Source organism: Myiozetetes cayanensis, unplaced genomic scaffold (assembly GCF_022539395.1).
Source record: "Myiozetetes cayanensis isolate MyiCay16 unplaced genomic scaffold, myiCay2020 scf12, whole genome shotgun sequence".
Lineage (NCBI taxonomy): Eukaryota > Metazoa > Chordata > Aves > Passeriformes > Tyrannidae > Myiozetetes > Myiozetetes cayanensis.
In genome coordinates this window covers 21813415-21833769 of record NW_026086826.1, presented here as the reverse complement: position 1 = coordinate 21833769, position 20355 = coordinate 21813415, and the positions used below count along the sequence as shown (strand labels likewise).

Sequence of the window (20355 nt, the reverse complement as noted above, 5' to 3'; positions counted from 1 at the left end):
TGGTCCACCAGAATAATTCCTTTTCAGTATGGATGAAACTGTAATTTTTACAACCTCGTGGCATTACTTTGGGTAGATGAAATACAATAAATTTGGGGCTTGTTTTCTATGTGGAGTATCCACTAATTGTAAAATTCCCATAACACAATCAGGGTTGATTAGCTGGTTGATTAGTTATCTGCTAAAGGAGCATGGAAACATCTGGGCAAACAGGTGGTGCCTCTTCTAGATGCATCTGCAAGAAGTGCAGGAAAGCTGGAAAGCTGCAATGAATGTCTGCCCTGCTTGAATCCAGACACTTTGACTGCCCATTAGTCTTTTCCTGTAGCTGGTCCCAGCTTCTGACTCAAGCAGGATGGTGTCCATATCTGGTACTGTAATTATTTAATATGCCACCCGTGTTCCTGGTGCCATGGTAAGAGTTCCAATAGTTAAAACTTGAAAGGCCTCCCCCTAGGAGTTTTCTTAACCTCTAGTGGATTAAATGCAAAATGAATTAAAGCAGGTATTGGATTTAAAACGTGGATGGAAAAGCTCAATAGAAATAAGAGATCCACAACTATGTCCCTATAGGGGAGATGGCTAAACTGATAGGAAATGAAGCATTGTGTCATAAGGCTTGCAAATACGCATTTAAAGTAGTCTCCAATTTATATATGTATCTTCTGGTATTAGGGGGACAGATGTACTCTGCCACACAGTTTCCTTTATTTAGCAAATGTGTTTTTTGAGGGAGACCTAATGCTGTGCACATGAGGACAGCTTTTCTATAATTAGGGCATATGTTTGTTTATTTATGGTGTACTTTGTACTATGTATATAAAGAAAGGTCATCAAAAAGTACATTTCTGTTTTGTAGCTTGAAATGCAGATCTCTACTAAAGTTTGTTTCTGTTCCAAATATCTGCTCATAAAGATATATGGGTTTATGTGCAGCTTAGATATTCTGAGATTAAACTCTGAGGCGAGCTTGACTGCTTTGTTTATTAATGGGCAAAAGCACTGTCTGAAAGTTTTACAATAGAAGAGTAGTTCTAGACAGACAGCAAGGCACCACTGTGGGAGCTGATTGCTCATTTTATTTATAGATAAGCATAGAAGCAATGTGTGAAAGATTGCTTTAAGGGGTGAAGTTTTCTAGTATATGACATGAAGTACCAGTGCCTGTTTTTGAGAGCTGTTGAGAATTAGAAATGAGACCCCGTCTTTAACAGCTGCTTAAAGATACCAAGTGAGAATTCTCTCTTTTTAAAGACCCTTTTTTGAAGTTGTAACAGTTTTTGTTGCCTGAGTGACTTTTTTGTTAATTAGCACCTATCTCAGCATGCCTGATGAGGGATGAGAAACCAGTGAACCCTTAAATAAAGGTCTATCAGAACAGTTGCCCAATCTGGTATCTGGGTTGATAATAATCAGCAGTACTTTGACTTAACCTAGTTATTTTTTTTGATTTACTTTAAATAATGTCCATTTGAAGCCTGATGGTCAATTTGATAAAGAGCTGGCTTTCCACTCAAACAGTTCAACACACCATGTATTTAGATAATATTTGAAAGCTGAGTGATCAGTATTATATCTGTGTTTTTAACAGGGTCGTTTTCTGTGCTTGGGAAATTCTCAGACTTGTCAAAGAGTAGTAATTTATTTTTTAAGGGTAAGCCTTATGTAGCATTAAGTATGATTTGAGACTTCAGACTTTAATTTCCATACCTTATTGAACCTAATATTATTAATTCAACTTAAAAATTCAAGTTTTTTCCCTGAGTCTTGCATAGCATTAAAATTGCTGTAGCTCACACTTAAAATAAACTTTACTGTATTTTCTCTTTTCAACTTTTCTTGCCATGTGGGTTTTTCATCCACCTCTCTAGGGAAAGGCTGTTCGGGACTATCTTTCTCCTCCAATAACACGTTAAAATATAGGCTTAAGAATAGTGTATGGCACATTTACTGTTTTCAGAATTAACTTTCAGAACTTGATATTTGCTCTTTTTTTTTTCAGTAGTTCTGTTACTCGTTTGGAGTTCATAATAATAGTATCATCTATGTTATACAATTTTGTGGCTTCTCCTTGAAAAGCTTTGGAGATTCTCTGACCCGGAGTGCAAGCTGCCAGCTGCTATCCCCTGTTGTGGTTGGAGAGCTGACTGGAAGGTCAGCAGTGTGGGGAAGCACTAGTTGTACCACTGCTGGACTAAAACAGAGGTCTTCCAGCAGTGGCTCTGCACAACCCTTTCCTGTTTTGTGTGGGAGCTGGGACAGATATAGCAAGAGGATGCCAGTGAGCAACATCCTGCATCACATTCTTTCAGTCCCTGCTTTCCTGAGGTCACTGCTTGCTGTGGTTCCATGGTGATGTGTTTTGTTGCCTTTCTTTTTTTCCTTGCAAGTTAAATAAGGGGGCTCATACGGCAAATTTATGTCCTTAACTCCCCTGAATGCCCGGGGTGTTTGGTTAGTCAGGGCAAACTCAAATCATGTGTCTCACTGATGAAACCACTACAGGCACACTCACTCAGAGCTAGGGCCCCACTTAAGTCTCAGTAATGAATATAAACAGGGTGTTAAGATTAAAAATCTTATCCTATGTAAGTTTGGAGAACTCTACAGCTAATTTAATGACAATATGCAACAATTATGCATGATAAATTCTTCGTTGCAACCCAGGTTCACGTCTGACTTCTGTCAATTTTTGTACATCTTGTTTTCAGGTTGTGTTAAGGAACTAACACTGCTTGTGTGGTTTGTTTTGCCAAAGAAACTTTACCTAGAATCTCATGTTCATTGGCTCTTTAATCTCAAAAACCCCAACCCCCTAAAAAACTCCCTCAACCCGCTCAATCTCCAAAAAAATGAACTGTAAATTCCATTAAACCAGATGTTCATTCCAGTCTGGGTTTCTGATGCCAGTTCATGTTCTCTTCTGTCTTCTGCTGTGCAGATTTAGTTGTTCTGTGCTCATATGCACTATCATTTGGCATTTTCATATAAAAAATATTCAGATGTAATACTGAATTGGGTATTGCACATAAAGAAGAAAACACTTTCCAGAAGCAGTGATGAAAATTACTACTGATCTCATTTCAGTTTCCAAAGTTAGAGTAAGGGTAACAGCTCTGGAATGAGACGGAAAAGGGTATTTTTTTCCTTTCTAATGGCAAGTAAGCAGGTCATCTCATCAAGTTTGCAGTACCTGAGCAATTACATGGGTTGAAGAAAACAAATGCTGGATCTTTGGAGCTAAAATAATGGATTGTGTTTATCTATTGTTGTTTATTTTGTTATTACTTGGAATTTTTATGGGTGACTAAGTCATGTATTCAGTTTTCACTTCTAAAGCAACTACAAATCACAGCCCAAGCAGCAACAAACAGCAAGTTTTCTGTGTCTCATGCACAGTTGAAATTACCCTGCAAAATATTTCTTAATTTGCTACACCATTTGATTTCATTCTTTATCTACCATAGCCAAACCCTGCTTGCCTGCAAATAACTTTGTGAGGTGTTTTTCTATGCTGCTTCTTATGAATGATGAAAGCTTAGCTCATTCTCATAAGGACCTTCCTTTTTATAACTTCTTAAAACTAGCAAATATAGAAACCAAATTAATTTTGAGCAAGCTGCAAGTGAATAAAAGTGCTCCTCTATATCACTTTGTGCCATGCAACCTCCCCTTAATCTTAAGGATTTATAGCACAATTAAAAGATGCTGTGCTGTTTGAACAGGCTCCTCAGATTTAGAGTAAAGATTGAGTCAGGAAGGAGAGACTTGCTTCTCAATGTGCCCTGGAAGTTTTTTGGGAAATAGTTGTAACTGCTGGGGAGGAGTGTGATAAATTATCATGAGTGCCAATTTTGGTTGTAATTGTCTACACATTATACTTGTACTCTGAGTAAATACTATATTTTCATACACAAAAAGCCCCATAGATTCTGGTAATGCTTTGGCATGAAGGAAGGTTGAAACATTGCAGGAAATTCTTTCTGCATTGACACCATCTCTTTTTGTTCAGGCTTCTGTGTTTGTGTATAATGTTTATAAAGCAAACAGACATCTGTTGTCCTTTCCTCAACTGTAGCCTTTGGATCCACTGAAACGGTTGATATCATACAATATTTAATTTGCCTAAGTGGGAATATGTGTTTTAATGTGGCTGTCTGTGCTTGTGCTCTTGGAGATAGTGAAAGTCTGTCTGGGTGAAAAAACAATCTGGGGCTTAGAACTTTCACTGTGGCAGCTTGGGCCCCTTCCCGACAACAGTAGCAGAGCTTATTGGAGTGCAAGGTGTGTAGAGCGAGCAAGAAGGTGACTCAGTTTTGTCTGAATTTACAGTGCAACAGGTCCCTGAAGTGATGGTTTGTACTCTACCAGACTTTCTTTGTAGTGCTGCCCACAGAAAATTAGTACAGATTCTGTCCCCAGCCTGCCACGTGGGTGTACGACCTCTGACAACAGCTAATGAAAGCCTAACACATTTAAAGATGTTCCTTGCAATAGAATTATATACTGCTGAGCAAAAAGCTTTGCAGTCTTCCAGTTCTAGGTGTGCATCAAAGCACAGGTGTCAAATAAAGCCGGACTTTTACAGTTCAGTGATTGAATTAATGCGTTTGAAAGGAAAAGAGGGGAAATGGTTTCAGGATGAACCAAACCAGATGGAAGAAGGTGAGGGGTTAGCTTTCCCATCAATTTCTTTTGGGTGGACTCAAATGCATGGTCTGAAGTTAAAATATTAACTTAAGAATTATTTTATATTTTTAAATACATATTAAAAGACAGAGGATTTTTTTAGATTAAAATGTTCAATGTTTTTGCTTAAAAATACTGAATCACATTAATCTCAGGTCCCAATTTTCCCCCGTCAGTTTTGATTTACTGATCATGCAGTCTGAATGGAAATCACAAAAGGCTTGTTCTACTAAGTAAATATTTTATGGTTAATTTATTATTTTATTGGAGTGGGGGGTAAGAGGAGGACAGGGAAGTCCAGTTATACTAAATGCTTGAACTTTATTGCATGTTTAACTACTTTATATATTCCTCAAGATAGAGAATCTGAGAGAATGATTTCTAAACTTGAGTTGCGCGGAATGTCACGTCTGTCCATGAGAGACAATACAAAAAATGAACCTGTCATACAGCCTTATTTTAATTTTCTCCAATGTCTCTTTCATGGGAATTGAGTTTTTTGGCTCAATATTCTTTTAAAAAATTTATTGAAATACCAAATTACAGTCTCTCTCCTACATTGTGTACAGTAATACCAGATTTGGAGGCATTAATTTTTTATTTCAAATAGAATTTTTTATGAGAAAAGAGATGTTAAATCTTTCAGATCAGCAGAAATACCCACTGTAATTCTAATTTTGGAGTCTCGGTTATATGATAAAGGCAATATTCACACATACTAGTTGATGGAGCTATTTTGATCCTAGTCATAAAAAAAAACCCTCCACAGACTGATGCTATATATGACTCTGTTTACCCAGGGGATGATGTGTGTGGACAGTTGGAAAGGTTAGTGCAGTGGTTATGTACTGAATCTTGTACAGGGACTCTGCAAGTAGGGATGTAAAAAAGCTACACAGATTGTTTCAAATAGTGGTGAATACTGTGGTTTTGGCTCAACACATTTATGCCTTTCTAGATGGAAGTAGAACATAAGTTTGCTAGAAGCCAGAAGACTTTTTTTTTTTTTTTTTTATGAACTCTAACAGTCTGGGGAAAAACAAGAAAATTGGCTTAAAGAAAAGAGAAATGAGATGCAAAAAATTAACTCCTGGAAACTGGTTTTTGCTACATGTAAGAATATCCCAAATGCCTTTATAGTTCTTGTGTTTCTACGACTTTTCCTAAGTTTTGAGGCAGAAAGCAAAAGTAGTCTGATTACTAATATTTTAGGAGAAACCAATTCCAAGTGTGTGAAAGAATTTAGCCAGGTACTGCTGCACCTTATTGTCTAAAGCCAATGGGGTTCACAGGGTGTGTCTCCTGAGTGAGCCCCACCTTCTTGTGCATAGAGAAACATCCCAAAGTAAAGAGCTGACATAGGAGAGGTCTAACTTGAGAACACCTCTTAAAACAAAGGAGAGGAGAAAATCTTGATTAATCACATCAGGGAACAAAAATTTTATTATTGGTTTTGCTGTGGCAGTTCAGGCATCTGCATGTGAGACATGGGGTCAGCAGCTGTGCATGGGCATAGCTGTCTGAGCACACTGGCAGGAATGGGATGTTCCTCCTCAAAAAATCCACCCAGACACAAAACATTTCAATAAACAAATAGAGCAATGAAAAGTTTAAGTATTTGATCCTGGGTCTGGCTACAAAAGGACTAATAGTGATTTGCCAGCATTCGCAATGGGTTTCTCAGATGTTACTTTCCTTTAAAACAGCTAACCCCTTCAATTTGAAAAATACCCACAAGGAGGGGAAGAAAAGCTAGTGGTTGTACAAGCAAGCTGTGTTTAAATTTTTGATCCTTCTAACTCAGTTCCTGTTGCAACACTAGAAATAGGAAAGCTCATTTTGAAAGTGAGCTAGCAAAGATTCTCCTAACGTTATTCTTAATATTATCACTAATATTTTCTTCAGGGAGCAGGGGGAGAAGGACAGACCTCTTTAGCTGTGTGTAAGGGAATAAGGCCAGTGACGTGCTAGATATTGCCAGCCTCTGATCCAGTATAAACCTTCCTTTGGAGTGGGTGCCTGATTTGTAGAGTCACAGCAAGGCAGCTCAACTTGACTGCTAACTTAGAAAGTGAGGTGGTCTGGAAGAGGTGGGCACGTGGGTTTGTGGAGCTGTCGCTGCAGAGGTAAGCCCAGCTGGATGTCAGTGAGTCATCTTTTTCTAAACTGTCCAAGGGGTTAATGATTGCAAATATGGAAGTGAGCAAGGGGGTACAACAGCTGCATGCCATTTACTGCATGTCCCTCTGTGCTCCTTTTTTTGAGACATTTGTTGATTTGTTTTCCTCGTTTCTGCGAAATCTCACCTCCTTTTGCAGAATTATATTTTTTAATCTATACTGAGACACCATCTGATGCTTCTGTATTCTTTCTCGTATGGCTTTTTTTCAAGTTTTCATTTCACACAGTTTTTCTGAACTTTTTCTCACTGGAATCTGTCTATGAAGTACACTTTTCCTATCTGTCAGTACTGTGCTTCCTTCATCCTGACCGTGCCTCCTCTTCCTCCCGTTCCTACCTGATCAAATCCGCACCATCAGCTGCCTGTGTCATCGGTAATTTGGGATTGTCGCATAAGTCGCTCAGGCACATCCTTGTTGTCCCAAAACAAGTCTACCTAAGCCCAGCAATGCTGCCTGCAGGCTTTTGCACCATGCTAAATGTCACTTGTTCCATTTTGCTCTTGGTCTGCAATAAGAAAGCGGGTCAAATATTTTTGTCTACGAGTTTTTCTTCAGTTCTGGTATACTTCTGCTCAAGCAATTTTTATTTTTCACTGCCAAGTGTCCTGTGCTTACAGTGTCAATCATTTGTAAAGCTCTCTAGTTTTTCTCCCAAAACTTTTCATGAAAAAAAATGACTGAAAGATGTGCTGCCAAGGAAAGATTGAAAAGCTTAGTGGAAGACCAATGATGCCTAGAAAGAAAAATCATCTCGCACATCTTTAAGAAATGGGAACAGGGTAAGAGGAGTCACAGAATTGTCTGTCTGCTGTCTGAAGTTAAATTCCTTGTAGTGGAATAAATGGTCCAACTTTTAAAAGTCTCTTGAAATGTGTGGAGAATGAGTCATCATGGATTTGTAGGGAGAAAACCGTGAAATTTCTGTTAAAATGGGATAATAGATCTTGTAGAAAACAGAGAAGCAAAAACATAGCCTTGTACTAGTAAGGTTCCGGGTAGTTATTAGTTATTTGATCTTAAAATGAAAAGCTATAGAATGTTGGTGTGCAAGGTTCTGTCCCAAGTCCAGAACTATTCAACAGCTTCACTGAGAACATGATGCTGAACTTGAGCATCTTGACTGGCTTTACAATTAATAATTAAATCTGGAAAAGGGAGCTGAAAGTACATTGGTGAAAACTGAGGAATTGCTTGGAAAGTGTATCTAGTGTAGTCAGTGGTAGTAATGCATTACCCAAATTACTTCATAAAATCTTGGATGTGCCACTTCTGTAGATGCTGAGATCCTTGAAGAGATCATTGAAAATTTTCACATATCTACACTGGAAACATCTGAGCACTTTGCATAAGACAGGAAAACTGAGGTGAATGTCTTAACATATGAAAACTTCCTCTATGTAGGAAGAGGAAAAATTGTTTTCAGAAGGATATTAGAGCCTTAATCATAACGTGAAAAATGAGATGGACTTGATGGGACTTCTCAAATTCTCTTATGGTTTCAAAATGCCACACGCTGTTAAAAATGTTAGGTAAAGTAGAGTTGTTGTAGGTGAAAACATAATTATAAACATTCTATATGTACAAAATAAAGGGGGAAATTACTGCTACAGTTTTTGTTTGCTGGTATAATTGTTGTTTTGGACAACTGAACCCCTATTGAGTGAGAAGTATAGCTGGGCATACATGTAACAATTGATGACCTGTAGCTGAGAGATCAACTGCCTTAGATTTAGGCAGCTAAGTTAGTGTTTTGAGCCCACACACACACTGGTCTTCTCATCTCTATGGATCTGAAAAGAGAATTCAGCTGTATAGTCATAGCCCCTCTGCTTCTCACTGAAAGAACATATGCTTCCATATTCTCAAAGAAAGTGGATCAATCCAAGTCTATAGTCTGAATACCTCTAAAGTTTGGAGTGAAAAAACAAACTGCTATGTTTTGTTGGGTTTTTTTACTCCCAGATGTTTCATGGACTAATATTAAAGCCTTTTATACTGTTGAATGTATAACTAGAGTTGTAATTTTATCTTGGGACAGTCCCATGCAATTAAATATCAGAAATTTGGTACTGCTGACACATACTGTAAAATTATTTCATTTTACATTATGGTAAACTGAGTACAACTCAAAATGCTTGTCTTCATATGGGCCTGAGAAGACCTAGTAAATTTAATGATCCCAAACTAATATTGTCTTAATGGTATTTTTTTCCTTCAAAGAAAAATCCTAAAAAATGGTGGGGTGATGTAATGGTTAAAGAGATAGCATAGGAAGAATTGATACTAGTGATTGTCCCAATAGGAGCAAATTTCACATCTGTTATTTATGATGTGAAGTGCCACTGGGGACAGATTCAGTAACTATGTACATAGGAATACCTTTAATTAGACTAACAGAATAAATATTGCACACAGGCTTTAGGGATCTCATAAAAACTTTACCCCTGATGAAGAGGAAATTGGTGCAACTGGAGAATGATAACTCCAACAGGAACTGTAAACTGGGAAGATCAATATCTCCCAACTTCTTGTGCGTTGATTCTTGCGGCACTTATGGGTCAACTTAAGATTCCTCTATGACCTCTCAGACGAAACCTTCCTGTGAACTTGGAAAGCTTTAGGATAGAATTTACTTGTCAGTCAAATGACAAATGTCACATGACCTTCTGCTATCAGTGTGCCTATAACGAGATTTTACCCTTTTAAGCAAAATCAAATCTGTCTTATAAGTACTACAGAGAGTAGGTTATTGGAGCAGAAACAAATATCTTTACCTGAGACTATGCTGCCTCTCTTCTCTGCTGCACTGCCTGAGGTAGAGAGCTGAAGCCTAGGGTATGAAAGCTTTGAAGTTAAAGCATAACAGCCTCTTTGTTTTCTCTGTTTTCCTTGCCATAAAGAGCCCATAACTGCAGTGACAGAGTTCAGTGAATGGGCGCTTTACACGCTGCCCATTGCAACACCTGCCGGCAGCGGGTGTGACACCCCTGCAAACCTCTACCCACGGCACAGGAAGGGACACAGAAACCCCCTTGTTCGGCCTCACGTTTTATAATAGCCAGAAATATATGTGTGGTGGGTTGCATTTGCCTCCTTGAAGCCAGTTTTTCCACGTGTTTCAGCCAAAGCAGTACCTGCAAACGTTAATTTCCCAGCGCAGGGCTTTAGAAGTAACTGTGGCAGTGCTACAGTTGGATTGTACCATCTTTAGCTTGTGGGCCTGACTTCAGTGTTCTTAGTGGTCTGATGGTATATTTAAGTGGGTGGGATATTTAATAGTCTGTGGCTGTCGACTGTGCCTTGTAGCTTGTCTTCATGTTGGAAATAAAAGGCCAATTGGTCAGACTCCAGAAGAAAAGACAAAGTGGGATTTTAAAATTGGACCATATTGCACAGTTGTCACAAATTATGACTTCCATATGAATGCTTATTGTGGGCAAGGTGGAAGGGGAACTAAGCTAACAAAAATGGAGTTGAACCTTGTGGGTGGGCTGAAAAATGAATGCCCAAAACAGTGGAATACCAACGGTTCCTGTTATTGTGGAGCAGTAAGTGAGGCCACTTGCATGAATTACAAGACTCTGGCTTGAACTTGTGTTCTTTCTGTGCTCCAGTCGTTTGCAGGGCTCAGTCCATTAACACCACTCCTTGAACACACTAAATGAAGGCCAAATTGTCTTTTTATGGTACCTCTTTAAATTGCTCTTTGTGGTTTTGGTTGATTTTGTTTGAGGTTGTGGGTTTTGTAGTTTGTTTTTTCAATGTCTGTCCCTTGAAGAATTATGAGAACTGCTTTTACAAAGAACATGTCTTATAGCACCTATCAGATCTTTTGCTGTTTTTTTAAACGTTCATTTCCAAATGCAAGGATTGAAAAAGTACCAGAGCTACATACTTTTTATGTAGTAGATACCTCTGAGTTGTGTTTGATATGAAATAGTTTTCTAACGTTCTGATTTTACATCTTAACAGTTAATAATTTCTCCATAAAAGTTCCATATAAAGTGAAAATTAGTGTCTCTCTTTTGCTGTTTAATGGTTTATCTGAAACAGCACTAGTGGCTATTTGCCTGAGATGCAGGCTAAAACCTTATTAAAAGCTGAGCACCTATTGCAGTATTTCATTCTCTATTTAGTTTTATTAATAGTTGAGAGCTTTCTTAGTGGGAGATGTTATTTTGCTAACCATAACATAAGAAAAAATTCTATCCACGCATAAATAAAACTTTGTGATGAAAAGTAGGTCAGTCCTTCAGTATGGCTTTTAGCTACATCTTAAAGATTTTTCTCTGCAGTGATTTGCTGATTCAGTTATTCTTATTATCATAATCCTTAAATTTATAATCCTCAGTGATAGTTAATGATTGCTAACATGCATAATTTTCCTCATCCAGTGTCAGCAGCGCCAGTGATACATTTGGTCGTGTGTTTGTAAGTGGCTGTCTGTTTCAGAATCTTGTTATTTAAAGTGTATCTAATTTAATTACCAAACAGCAAATACGCTGCCTGCAAAAGTCACTGACCTAGAATGTTGCCTCTAAGCTTTTGAGCATGGCTGATAGTGGAATGATGTAAAATGACATGAAAGCTGAAGACATAATTGCTCATTGTGAATCTTTTTTTTCAGTAGCTAACATTATTCCAAAGATGAAAAGTGACAGTTATATATTTTTGGCAACGTTTGCCTGTAGGAAAGGAACAGGCAACCTACTTATTTTTGCTACTGTTAGGGCTGACTCAAAATTATATTCATGAAAAGTTTATTTACTGACATTATAGACTGAATTTTTGAGCAGTCTGTACCCAAGTACTAATTTAGGGCTCTTATAGTCTAGGTATGTAGTAATAAAAAATGAGCTGTTGGAGGTTTAGCCACAAAATATCACAAGATTATTTCTAGGACTAAATGCTGTGTTTTGGGAGTTTTCAAGAAAATAAAATAAAAGAAAACTAACTAAAAATGAAGCATTCAAAATTCAAATGCTGCTTCTGAATATCTGGCTGTATAAAACTTAAAAATGCCATCTGGTGACAGCTTTACCTTCTCCACAGATTCCATCAAACTGCATGTGTGTGTTCCCATTGCTTGCAAATTTACACTTGTAGCTGATGGAAATGGTACATATGTGAAAGCTTGGAAAGCAGTTAGTGAGCAGCCTTATTTTAAAAAGAGCTGACAAAATGTAGCTGCCAACAATCTTAAAGTGAACATAGGGCCTTAGCACATATTGCATTGTTCTGTGCAGGCTCTGTGTTCACTTTAACAGTGGCTGTTACAGTTTCTGATGATGATAAAGGTACATAAACTGTAGTCAGCTCAGGAACCTTCCAGTCTTGTCTGGGTGTGATGCAGAGATAGCAGCTTTATTTCTCATCGAGTTTGGAGGTCCTGCCTGTTCAAACCCTTCCTGTTAGAGGAGGACGGTGGCACCAGCACCCTGTGAGCTCAAGCACAGCAAGCTGCTAATGCAATCTTATTGATTTGGGGATTCAAGTAAAAACTTCTTTGTAGACTTGCCCTGTAACAGTTCATTCATTTGCGGTGGGAAGATGGCAAAAATAATCTGTTTTAATCAGTGTTAGTCTGACTACAAGGAGTCCTTAAAACACGTTTTGTTATTTTTAGGCATTTTCATTGAATTACCTTTTAGTTCCAGTTCAGCAAAGGCTGATATGCCCTCCTGGTGAAAAATTTTGTAGTGAGTATCCTGAGCTAATCTGATGGTGTCCTCATACAAAATGAGTAAGGCAGAAAGACTTCTGTTTCAGAAAGATATAGCTCTGGTACCTCACCTGAGTAGAGAGGAGCCACTGGTGCTGGACATTAAGACTGGAGAGGCATGCACTGAAGTTCTAGCAAAAAATATCTTCTGTGCAGGTATGCATGTCTTAGACTTGGATTTCTCCTGAGCAGTGCTGCTGACTACCTACCAACAGACACAGTAGTCCCTTAAAATTGCAGTAAAAGGTTTAAAGCAGAAGTAATGTTCCCAGACAGGTTAACAGCCTCTATAAGGAGTAAGATAACAATGGGTTTGGTGCGTCGTTTTTTTTCAGTTTGATTTGGTTTTCCTCCTGTTAGTATGAAGTGTCTAAGGTGCCTCTCTGCATTCATAAAAGCATTGATGGGGATGGGTGGTGTAGCAATGGAGAGACAAAAAGGATTTTTTTTGTGGGTTTTTTTTTTTTTTTTTTTTTGCTTGGTTTCTTTTTGGGGGGGGTTGGGGGGAGAAGGAGGTTTGTTGTTCTGTTTTTAGAATTCACTCTTAACGGTCAGTTTGTGGTATTCACTGTGAACAGACCTGGGGTTTGGTTATCTCACTCTTGATGTGTGTCAGCTGGTTCCAGAAGGCACTTCCAGTCAGCAGCTACAAACACTTGCACATGTACCTGCAATACCTAAAATTTTGCAGAACATAAATCATCTGTTGTGAGGGCTGATACAAATCTGAAGTCGGTATGTAGTTCTAGGCCAGAGAGGGATACCAGTAGGCACCCAAAATGAAGAAGCTCCTGGATATTGTGACAGAAGATATTTTAAGAGATGTGATAATGTTTTGCTTTGATTTTTTTTTTCCCTTCAAATGCAGCCAATGAATGGTTTAGTTTTGCTGGCTCTGTATGAAAATAAAGGATGAAATGATGGAAAGTGCACAGTGTGACGGGAGGGAGAGGAAACAAGCTGCCATTGCTTCAAGTACATACACTTGTGCTGTGGGAGCCATCGTCAGACAAAAATAAGCTGTGAGCTCTTTCCCACCCACATACCTCAAGCTTCATGAAGCGAAGGAGACTGTCATGTGGTGGCAAAGGCCAGATTATCATAATGTGGGTGTGATGTTTCTGCCCAAAAATACCCTCCTGCCTGTTGTGTTCCGAAGCTCCTTATTTGTACCTGCAAAGTAGCAATCTGCACAAACGTAGTTAAGTGTCCAAGTGCTCTGTGTCCAGGGCCACCCACACTTTGTCTGTGGGCAGAAATGCTCTCTCCGTAGGTGGAAACATGTGTTTTCCAAGTACGTGTTCTTTTGTTTCTCTCTTCCCCCTCCCCCAAGAGTGACATGTACCTCTGCATTTTCCCTCAGTGTAGGATGTGTGGGACCATACTTGTTTTACAGTTCTCTTGTGTGTTGGCTTATCAAATCCTCAGCTTGTACAAACTGGCGTAATTCCACTGAATGTTGACTCCAAAACCAGCAGAGAATCTGAATTTATGTTAGCAGACCACGATCCATGTGAACTTCTGGAACAATGTACTGGAATTGTTTTGGGGATGTACAGAGATCTTCCTGGAGAGTCTGTAGAGGCTTCCTTTAAGATATGCTGTAGGCCACAGCTGGCTGCTGTCTTTGTCTTTTTATTTTTTTTTTTTCTTTTCTGGTGTCTTCTACAATTACATCATGAATGCCTCTTGAAGTTCTTCTAGTTTTGTTATCCCTCCAGTAGTTTGTGGCCTCCCTGAAGCGGTGTCCCCTGTCCCTGTCTGTAGGAGAGCACACGTTCACTTCATCATATCTGTCAGTCTGGGAACCAGCAGCATGTTGATACTGAGCGAGCTGGATGGCATTTAAATGTAAATCCATTGTCATGAACTCAGGGCTTATCGTGGCTCATTATTTCGAGGCAAACACAGTAATCAGCTCAGGTTGTACTTTATGAGAATTAGCAATGTTTTACACATCAGATGGTGATGCTGACTTTTTGAGGGCAACCACCTGGACTCAACTCTTGCTAGCTAAAACTAATATTTTTATGTTTCTTTTTGTTTCGGAGTTTCAAAATGCCTGTGATAAAGCACTTTAATTACTGTTTAATTACTAAATAATAGATCTATGCAATCAATTAGTTAATAGCATGATTATTGGGATAACTTGCAGGTACCCATAGATGATCCTGTAGTTTAGATACATAGTTTATGTATATTGGTAGTTTATCTTGAGTGCAAGGTGAAACTTCCACTATCCTGATGGCCACATGCATATTAGTTTCCAGCTATTTCTCTTCTTTACCTACCCTGGTATCTGAGCCTTCTGAACACTGTTATCATAGATTTGTGGTATCTGGTCCATTTTAGACTTGTTTTTCATCCTAAAGACCTAGCATGACATTTCTAATAGGAAAAATAATGATTATTAGAAAAAAAACACCCACAAACACCAAACAAAACATAACCCAGCAACTTATATCATCAGGTCTCATGACGGTCTATTTTCGAGCTTGTTAAAGTGGATTTGTAAAAACATCACAGCTTTTAAGGCTAACAGCTGTACCTCATGAAGTAAAATTAGGAAAAATCAGAATACATTTCATGGACACAAAGTTTCTGTTCTAATTCATGGCTTATGTGGATTAGAGTTTCAGCACCCAAAGCTTTCCTGAAATTTTTGGTATCAGTTCATATCCAAACATAGGAGGAGACAATATTTTTGTTTCTGATGGCACTGTGAAGGCAGTCTCATAAAGAGAAAAGGTAGAAAATGGGCATTTCCGTCAGTTTTTCTAAGAACCCTGTCTGGAAGCTGTGCAACTTGAACACTTGCCCTGTTTCATCCTCAGATCAATAATTCCTGAACTCCAACATAAACTTTCCCTTACATTTGTCAGATGTATTTGTGTTCAGTTTGTGATTGCTGGTTGTTATGAAGTGAAGGCTCTAACATGGTAATGCAAAATCCTGAGCTTGTAAACATATTTTGGGTGCAGGCAGCAGGAAGAGCAGTAAATCATTATGCTTCTATTGCCTCTTTTGCAGCTTGTACTCTTAAAATGAAAATAATGGGAGGGGAAATCAAGTACAATGGCAAGTTTAAGTATTGGGGTTTTTTTGTTAAATCATGATAGCCTTCTGCTTGTATTCAAAGTACTACTACATGCTACTGTATAATTTTTGCCATTAAGTTTCAAAACATTAATGATGTTTCTGGAGGAGGGATGAGCTATATTTTGAAAAAAATATAAATCTCTAAGTTCAAGAAATTGCAAGTGTTGCATTTCAAGGGGATGACGTAATCTGTTTTAAACTAGGAAAGAATTTGTGGACACTGTATCTATGGAATAATGTTAGATAAATTTAAATGTGTTAACTCTGTGGTGCCATTACAAATGCTATTTTTGGCTGAAAAGGAGCAGTGATTGCTTGTAAAATAAAGAGGCATCAGATTATTTCAGCTAGCCTTGGCTGGGCTCTTTGGAATGTGGTCTGCATTTCTGGCCCTCACACTTAAGGAGAATGCACAGGAAGGAAAAAATGTAAAGTTAAAATAAAATTATAAAAACCTAAATAAAAGAAAGGGCAAGATGTAAACATTATTTTGTAATGGGTGTCACGAAGCAAAAAAAAAAAATCATTGGTTTCCATTGTAACTCTGGAAAGTAACAAAGCTATACATTAAGAGGAAAAAAAAAAAGTGGTCAGCAAGAAAAACATGGTATTTACATGAGAAAAAAGTCAGGATTGCAGATCATTCTCTTGTTCCTGAAAATACATCATTGGAGTCCAGTTGTCTAGATACTGCTTCCATTTCAATTATAAACTACTTCTATATTTAACTCTTTCATTTACAGTGTCACTTCACCATCTGTAAAGTAAGAGATGTTAGTGTGGTGGTGTCAGCTGTGCCAAAAAGCAAGTCTATCATATTCATCCTGCCATGGTTCTGAATATCACAGATTATTTCTATCACAGGAATTCTCTGACTTGTAGTTTTACAGATATAACCAGGTGTCTGCCTGTACTTGCTAAACAGAAGTTATAGTCTTAATGCAGAAGCTGTTGAATTAGATGTTTTTATCCATCTGATGCCAGAAGAAAGGGAAAAGAAAGTACTTGGAGATGGTTAAAAAAACCTATCAACTCCAAACCTTATACCAAACCCTTAGTACCACCTCTGCTGCCTTCAAGCACAGTGATGTGTACACTTGGGAACAGCAGCTGATCTCTCGTGTATGGGAAGCACATTCCTTCTCCTCTCCCTGCACTGCTGGAAAACCAGTGCTCCTATTATGTCAAGGTCCATCGCGTTTGCTGCAACTTTGATGTGCTTGACCTAAAAATATTGCTGGGAGTGAATTATTTACAGTGACACCGAGGAGCAATTTTCTAGAATGTTTCCATGGCCTGTGGGCATTGTGCTGAGTACATATGTGTCATATTAACAAAAACCAGGAAAATTACCACAAAAGCTTCCCACAGTATTTCACAGCAGTCGTTACCAAGCTGTGATTGTTCTGTGGCTTTACAGCATGAGGAATGATGAGTGCAAGCCAAAATCTCTTGTGGGGTGTGGAATAAGGGTATTGCTTTCCAGTGAACATTATTAAATAACTAGTGTGTAGAGGTTGACTTTAGGTTGTGTGAAATATTATATATCTGTACATTAAGACATTTTTCTATTTCTATATGAAAACATGATGTAACTAAAAGCTCTGATAAATTTAATGCTTGGCACCATTAAAAAAGACCACTGTTGCAGAATCTCCTCTTCAGAAACCAGTAAAAACTTGTGGTCCAGGTGGAAATATTTGTTTTATATTTGTAATGGGTATGGACTGATTATTTGTGCCTAGGTCCATGCTGGCTTAGGTTTCTGCACCCTATTCTAGTAGGGTGTGAATCATTTATCTTCAATTAGTAAGTCTATGGAAAAAAAATGCTAAAAATCAGAGGAAATATGTATTTTGAGAAAAAGTACTACCTTAGAAAAGGATATAACTTTATCTGGTTCTTGTTGTTGTTGTTGTTTTTTTGGGTTTTTTTGCATTAGAGTCTGTCTCTCCTTAATGCTAATCATCCAGACGTTATCAGTACAGAAAACATGTACAGAAACCACTCACGTTCCAGGACACTGTTTTTTTCCAGTGTTGAGAAATTCCAGAAACTTCTGTTTTGATAAGTATTTTCCTATTAAAAATACATAACATAGCTATAACTATCATTAATAAATGTATTGCAAAACCAAGACCTAGGTTTTAGGTTTCAGTAAGGAACTTAGGTTTTGGTACAGTATGAATCATAGTAGCTACAGCTTAATTTGAAAATTTCTCCTTCCAGATAGAAGGAATACCTCTGAGTCTTGCTTTTAATATGATCTTTATCTATCTGCAATATGTAAGTCCGTAGTAATTCAAATTCCCATTTTTGTAGGAATGGGTAAACCTAAAGATACAGGCTTATCTCTGAACAGCATTGCTGAGAAATCATTCATGCATAGCAACCCTGCCTTTTAATACTCTTCTGTCTCTGACCATGATAGTATTCAGTGAGCAACAGACCCTGTGGGTTTGTCTCTAGTAAATATTGGAATAAGAAAAGATAATCTTCCAAAATATCAATGATAAATAATGTCCAAATAATTTCATGATGTATTTTGCTAGTGTGATTACACCTTTAAGGGGACCTGATTTTTTTTCTTTATATATTAGTTTTGCATATGGCAAAGGACTGATCTCTTTCAGGATTGAAATACATCTTTACCATTTCATTAGACTGATAACACAAAGTTCAAGTACAGGTGTATTGTCCCATGGCAGCCTTGATATTTGTATCCTGTTCAGTTGCTACGTGGTGAAAAGTAAAAAAAAGCAAGTACAATACGCAAGATAATCACTTGCTGTGTAACTGATGTGCTGAGGAAACTTTGTAAATAACCAAACTAAAGTTTTATTTATGAACACCCCACATAATGAGGAGAAACAACATGACTGTTGTGACATTACCCAACCTTTGTAAGTAGTTCCTACTGCAGAATATTTGAGTTGCACCAAGTCTAAAGACTGAACTTACCTTGGATGATTGAGTGATGTGAGAAATGTAGACTGGTCTCTCTGTGTCTGACCAGGTTAATAAAGGGTTGTAAGGAAACAAGGACAAAAATTTGAGCTTATGTATGCTTTTATTTTCTTATTACTATCTCCAATACTGAGAGTGTGACATAGGTACTCAGTTTACAGTAATTTTACAATTTAACTGCTTTTCCATTATTATTTCTGGATATACACTTCTCTGTCATCTTTCAGATGCCTAAAAAAGCCAAATGCAATAGTATGCGTTGTCTAATAATATTTATGTGCTCAGAAACAATTTCATATCAAATTAATTAATTTATTTGATATAACATTTGATCCACAACTTTGAAACCTCATTTGCTCCCATTTGTATTTGTCATAACAAGCATAGAAAAAAAATTTTAACTATTTCCACAATGCCTAGTTAAAATGACATTTAAATATTCTTTCCTTCTATGTCAAGGTCCTTAGAAGTGGATATACAGAGTCTCCTGTAGAGTTATTTATTTCTACACACACACTAAAAAAGAGTTTTTATGGTTTCAGTGAGACTGAACCCTGTAAGGACAATATTCCAGAAAAAGGCAGGTGGTTTTTTTTTTTCCAGTCAGCTAAGTCAAACACACTGAAAAACAAGCAAGCAAAAAGTGAATACTCCCAACTATTTTTCTGACCAGTAAAATGTAGCTTATAAGAAGTTTGTCTCTCACTACTGCTCTCAGAGCTGCTGTTCCTCTCAACGGCAACTGTAAAATGTGGGGCCACAGTTGCATTCATTGTTCAGTGAGCTTGTCCACAAAGTTAAACCCACCGACAGCAATGAATGTTGATTGTGACCTTTTTTTTTTTTTGTAAAGCTTGGCAGGGTGGGGGAGAAACATCATGTGATGGTTAGGTTGCTATCTTCGGTGTTAAGGCCTGAAAGCATGAAGTAAGGAGGAGGATGGTTAGCTGGAGGGTACAATCAACGGTCGATGGTTTTCACTTTAATTCCAAACTCACCGACAGCGTTGAATGTTCACTGAAGCAACCACTACAACAGAACTCCATTGACTTGACCGCATCCTCAAAGGTCTGAAAGGAGGGGGGAAAATCAAAATTCACACAGTGATTTTAATCGTACAGGTGATGCAACTTCAATCGTTTTTCTCTTACCAACACCAACACCCTTCTCTGCCCATCGTATTTCAGTCTTTTGTGCACGGAGCTGGCAGTTTCCCAAACTTCTCTCTACGGAAAGAAAAGATATTTCACTTATTTAGGCTTTAATAATAAAGGTTGGCAATGCAGGCACAAGTGGATTACTTTTGTCTGTTATTCCCTGAGACTGAACTTCATAGCAAAATGAAACACAAGATCTCATATATGAACAGAGCTGGTTAAGAGTGTTATTCAGTGTTACCAATTAGAGATTGCCCAACTGAGCAAAATTTCTTTTGCTGACATGGTTCAATTGGATTTCAACTTGCTTAGGATTGATGAAAAATATATTTTCTTTAAAGGAGGCTTAGTTTCTCAATAAACATCTTACAGAACAGAAGGCCTTTCTTCCTTACAAATTGTCACACATGCAGAACCTGTTATGATATTTTTCAGGAGAAAAAAGTAGTGAATTTAGGCTTAACCTAAATTTATTTTCATGTATTTTTTTAGGTGGTGGCATGCTGTGCATATCCAGTACTACTCATCACACAGTAAA

General features: G+C 37.9%; 1 protein-coding gene across 15 annotated transcripts in view; it reads right to left on the bottom strand.

The window, feature by feature from the left end:
• Nucleotides 1-20355, bottom strand: part of LOC126635382 (uncharacterized) — a 94548-nt gene that overhangs the window by 15399 nt on the left and 58794 nt on the right. For 10 of the 15 annotated variants that reach the window (XR_007627697.1, XR_007627694.1, XR_007627699.1 and 7 more), the window contains 2 exons: nucleotides 19812-19886; nucleotides 18745-19730 (listed from right to left, as the gene is read on the bottom strand). Coding sequence is in view for 3 of the 15 variants with exons in the window: in XM_050306574.1 (XP_050162531.1) it covers nucleotides 19548-19574; nucleotides 19659-19730; nucleotides 19812-19886 (174 nt within the window). In the remaining 12 variants the exon portion in view is untranslated. Of the gene's footprint in view, nucleotides 1-18744; nucleotides 19887-20355 lie in introns of those variants that run through there. The other 5 variants (XR_007627698.1, XM_050306577.1, XM_050306574.1 and 2 more) reach the window with 4 other exon arrangements.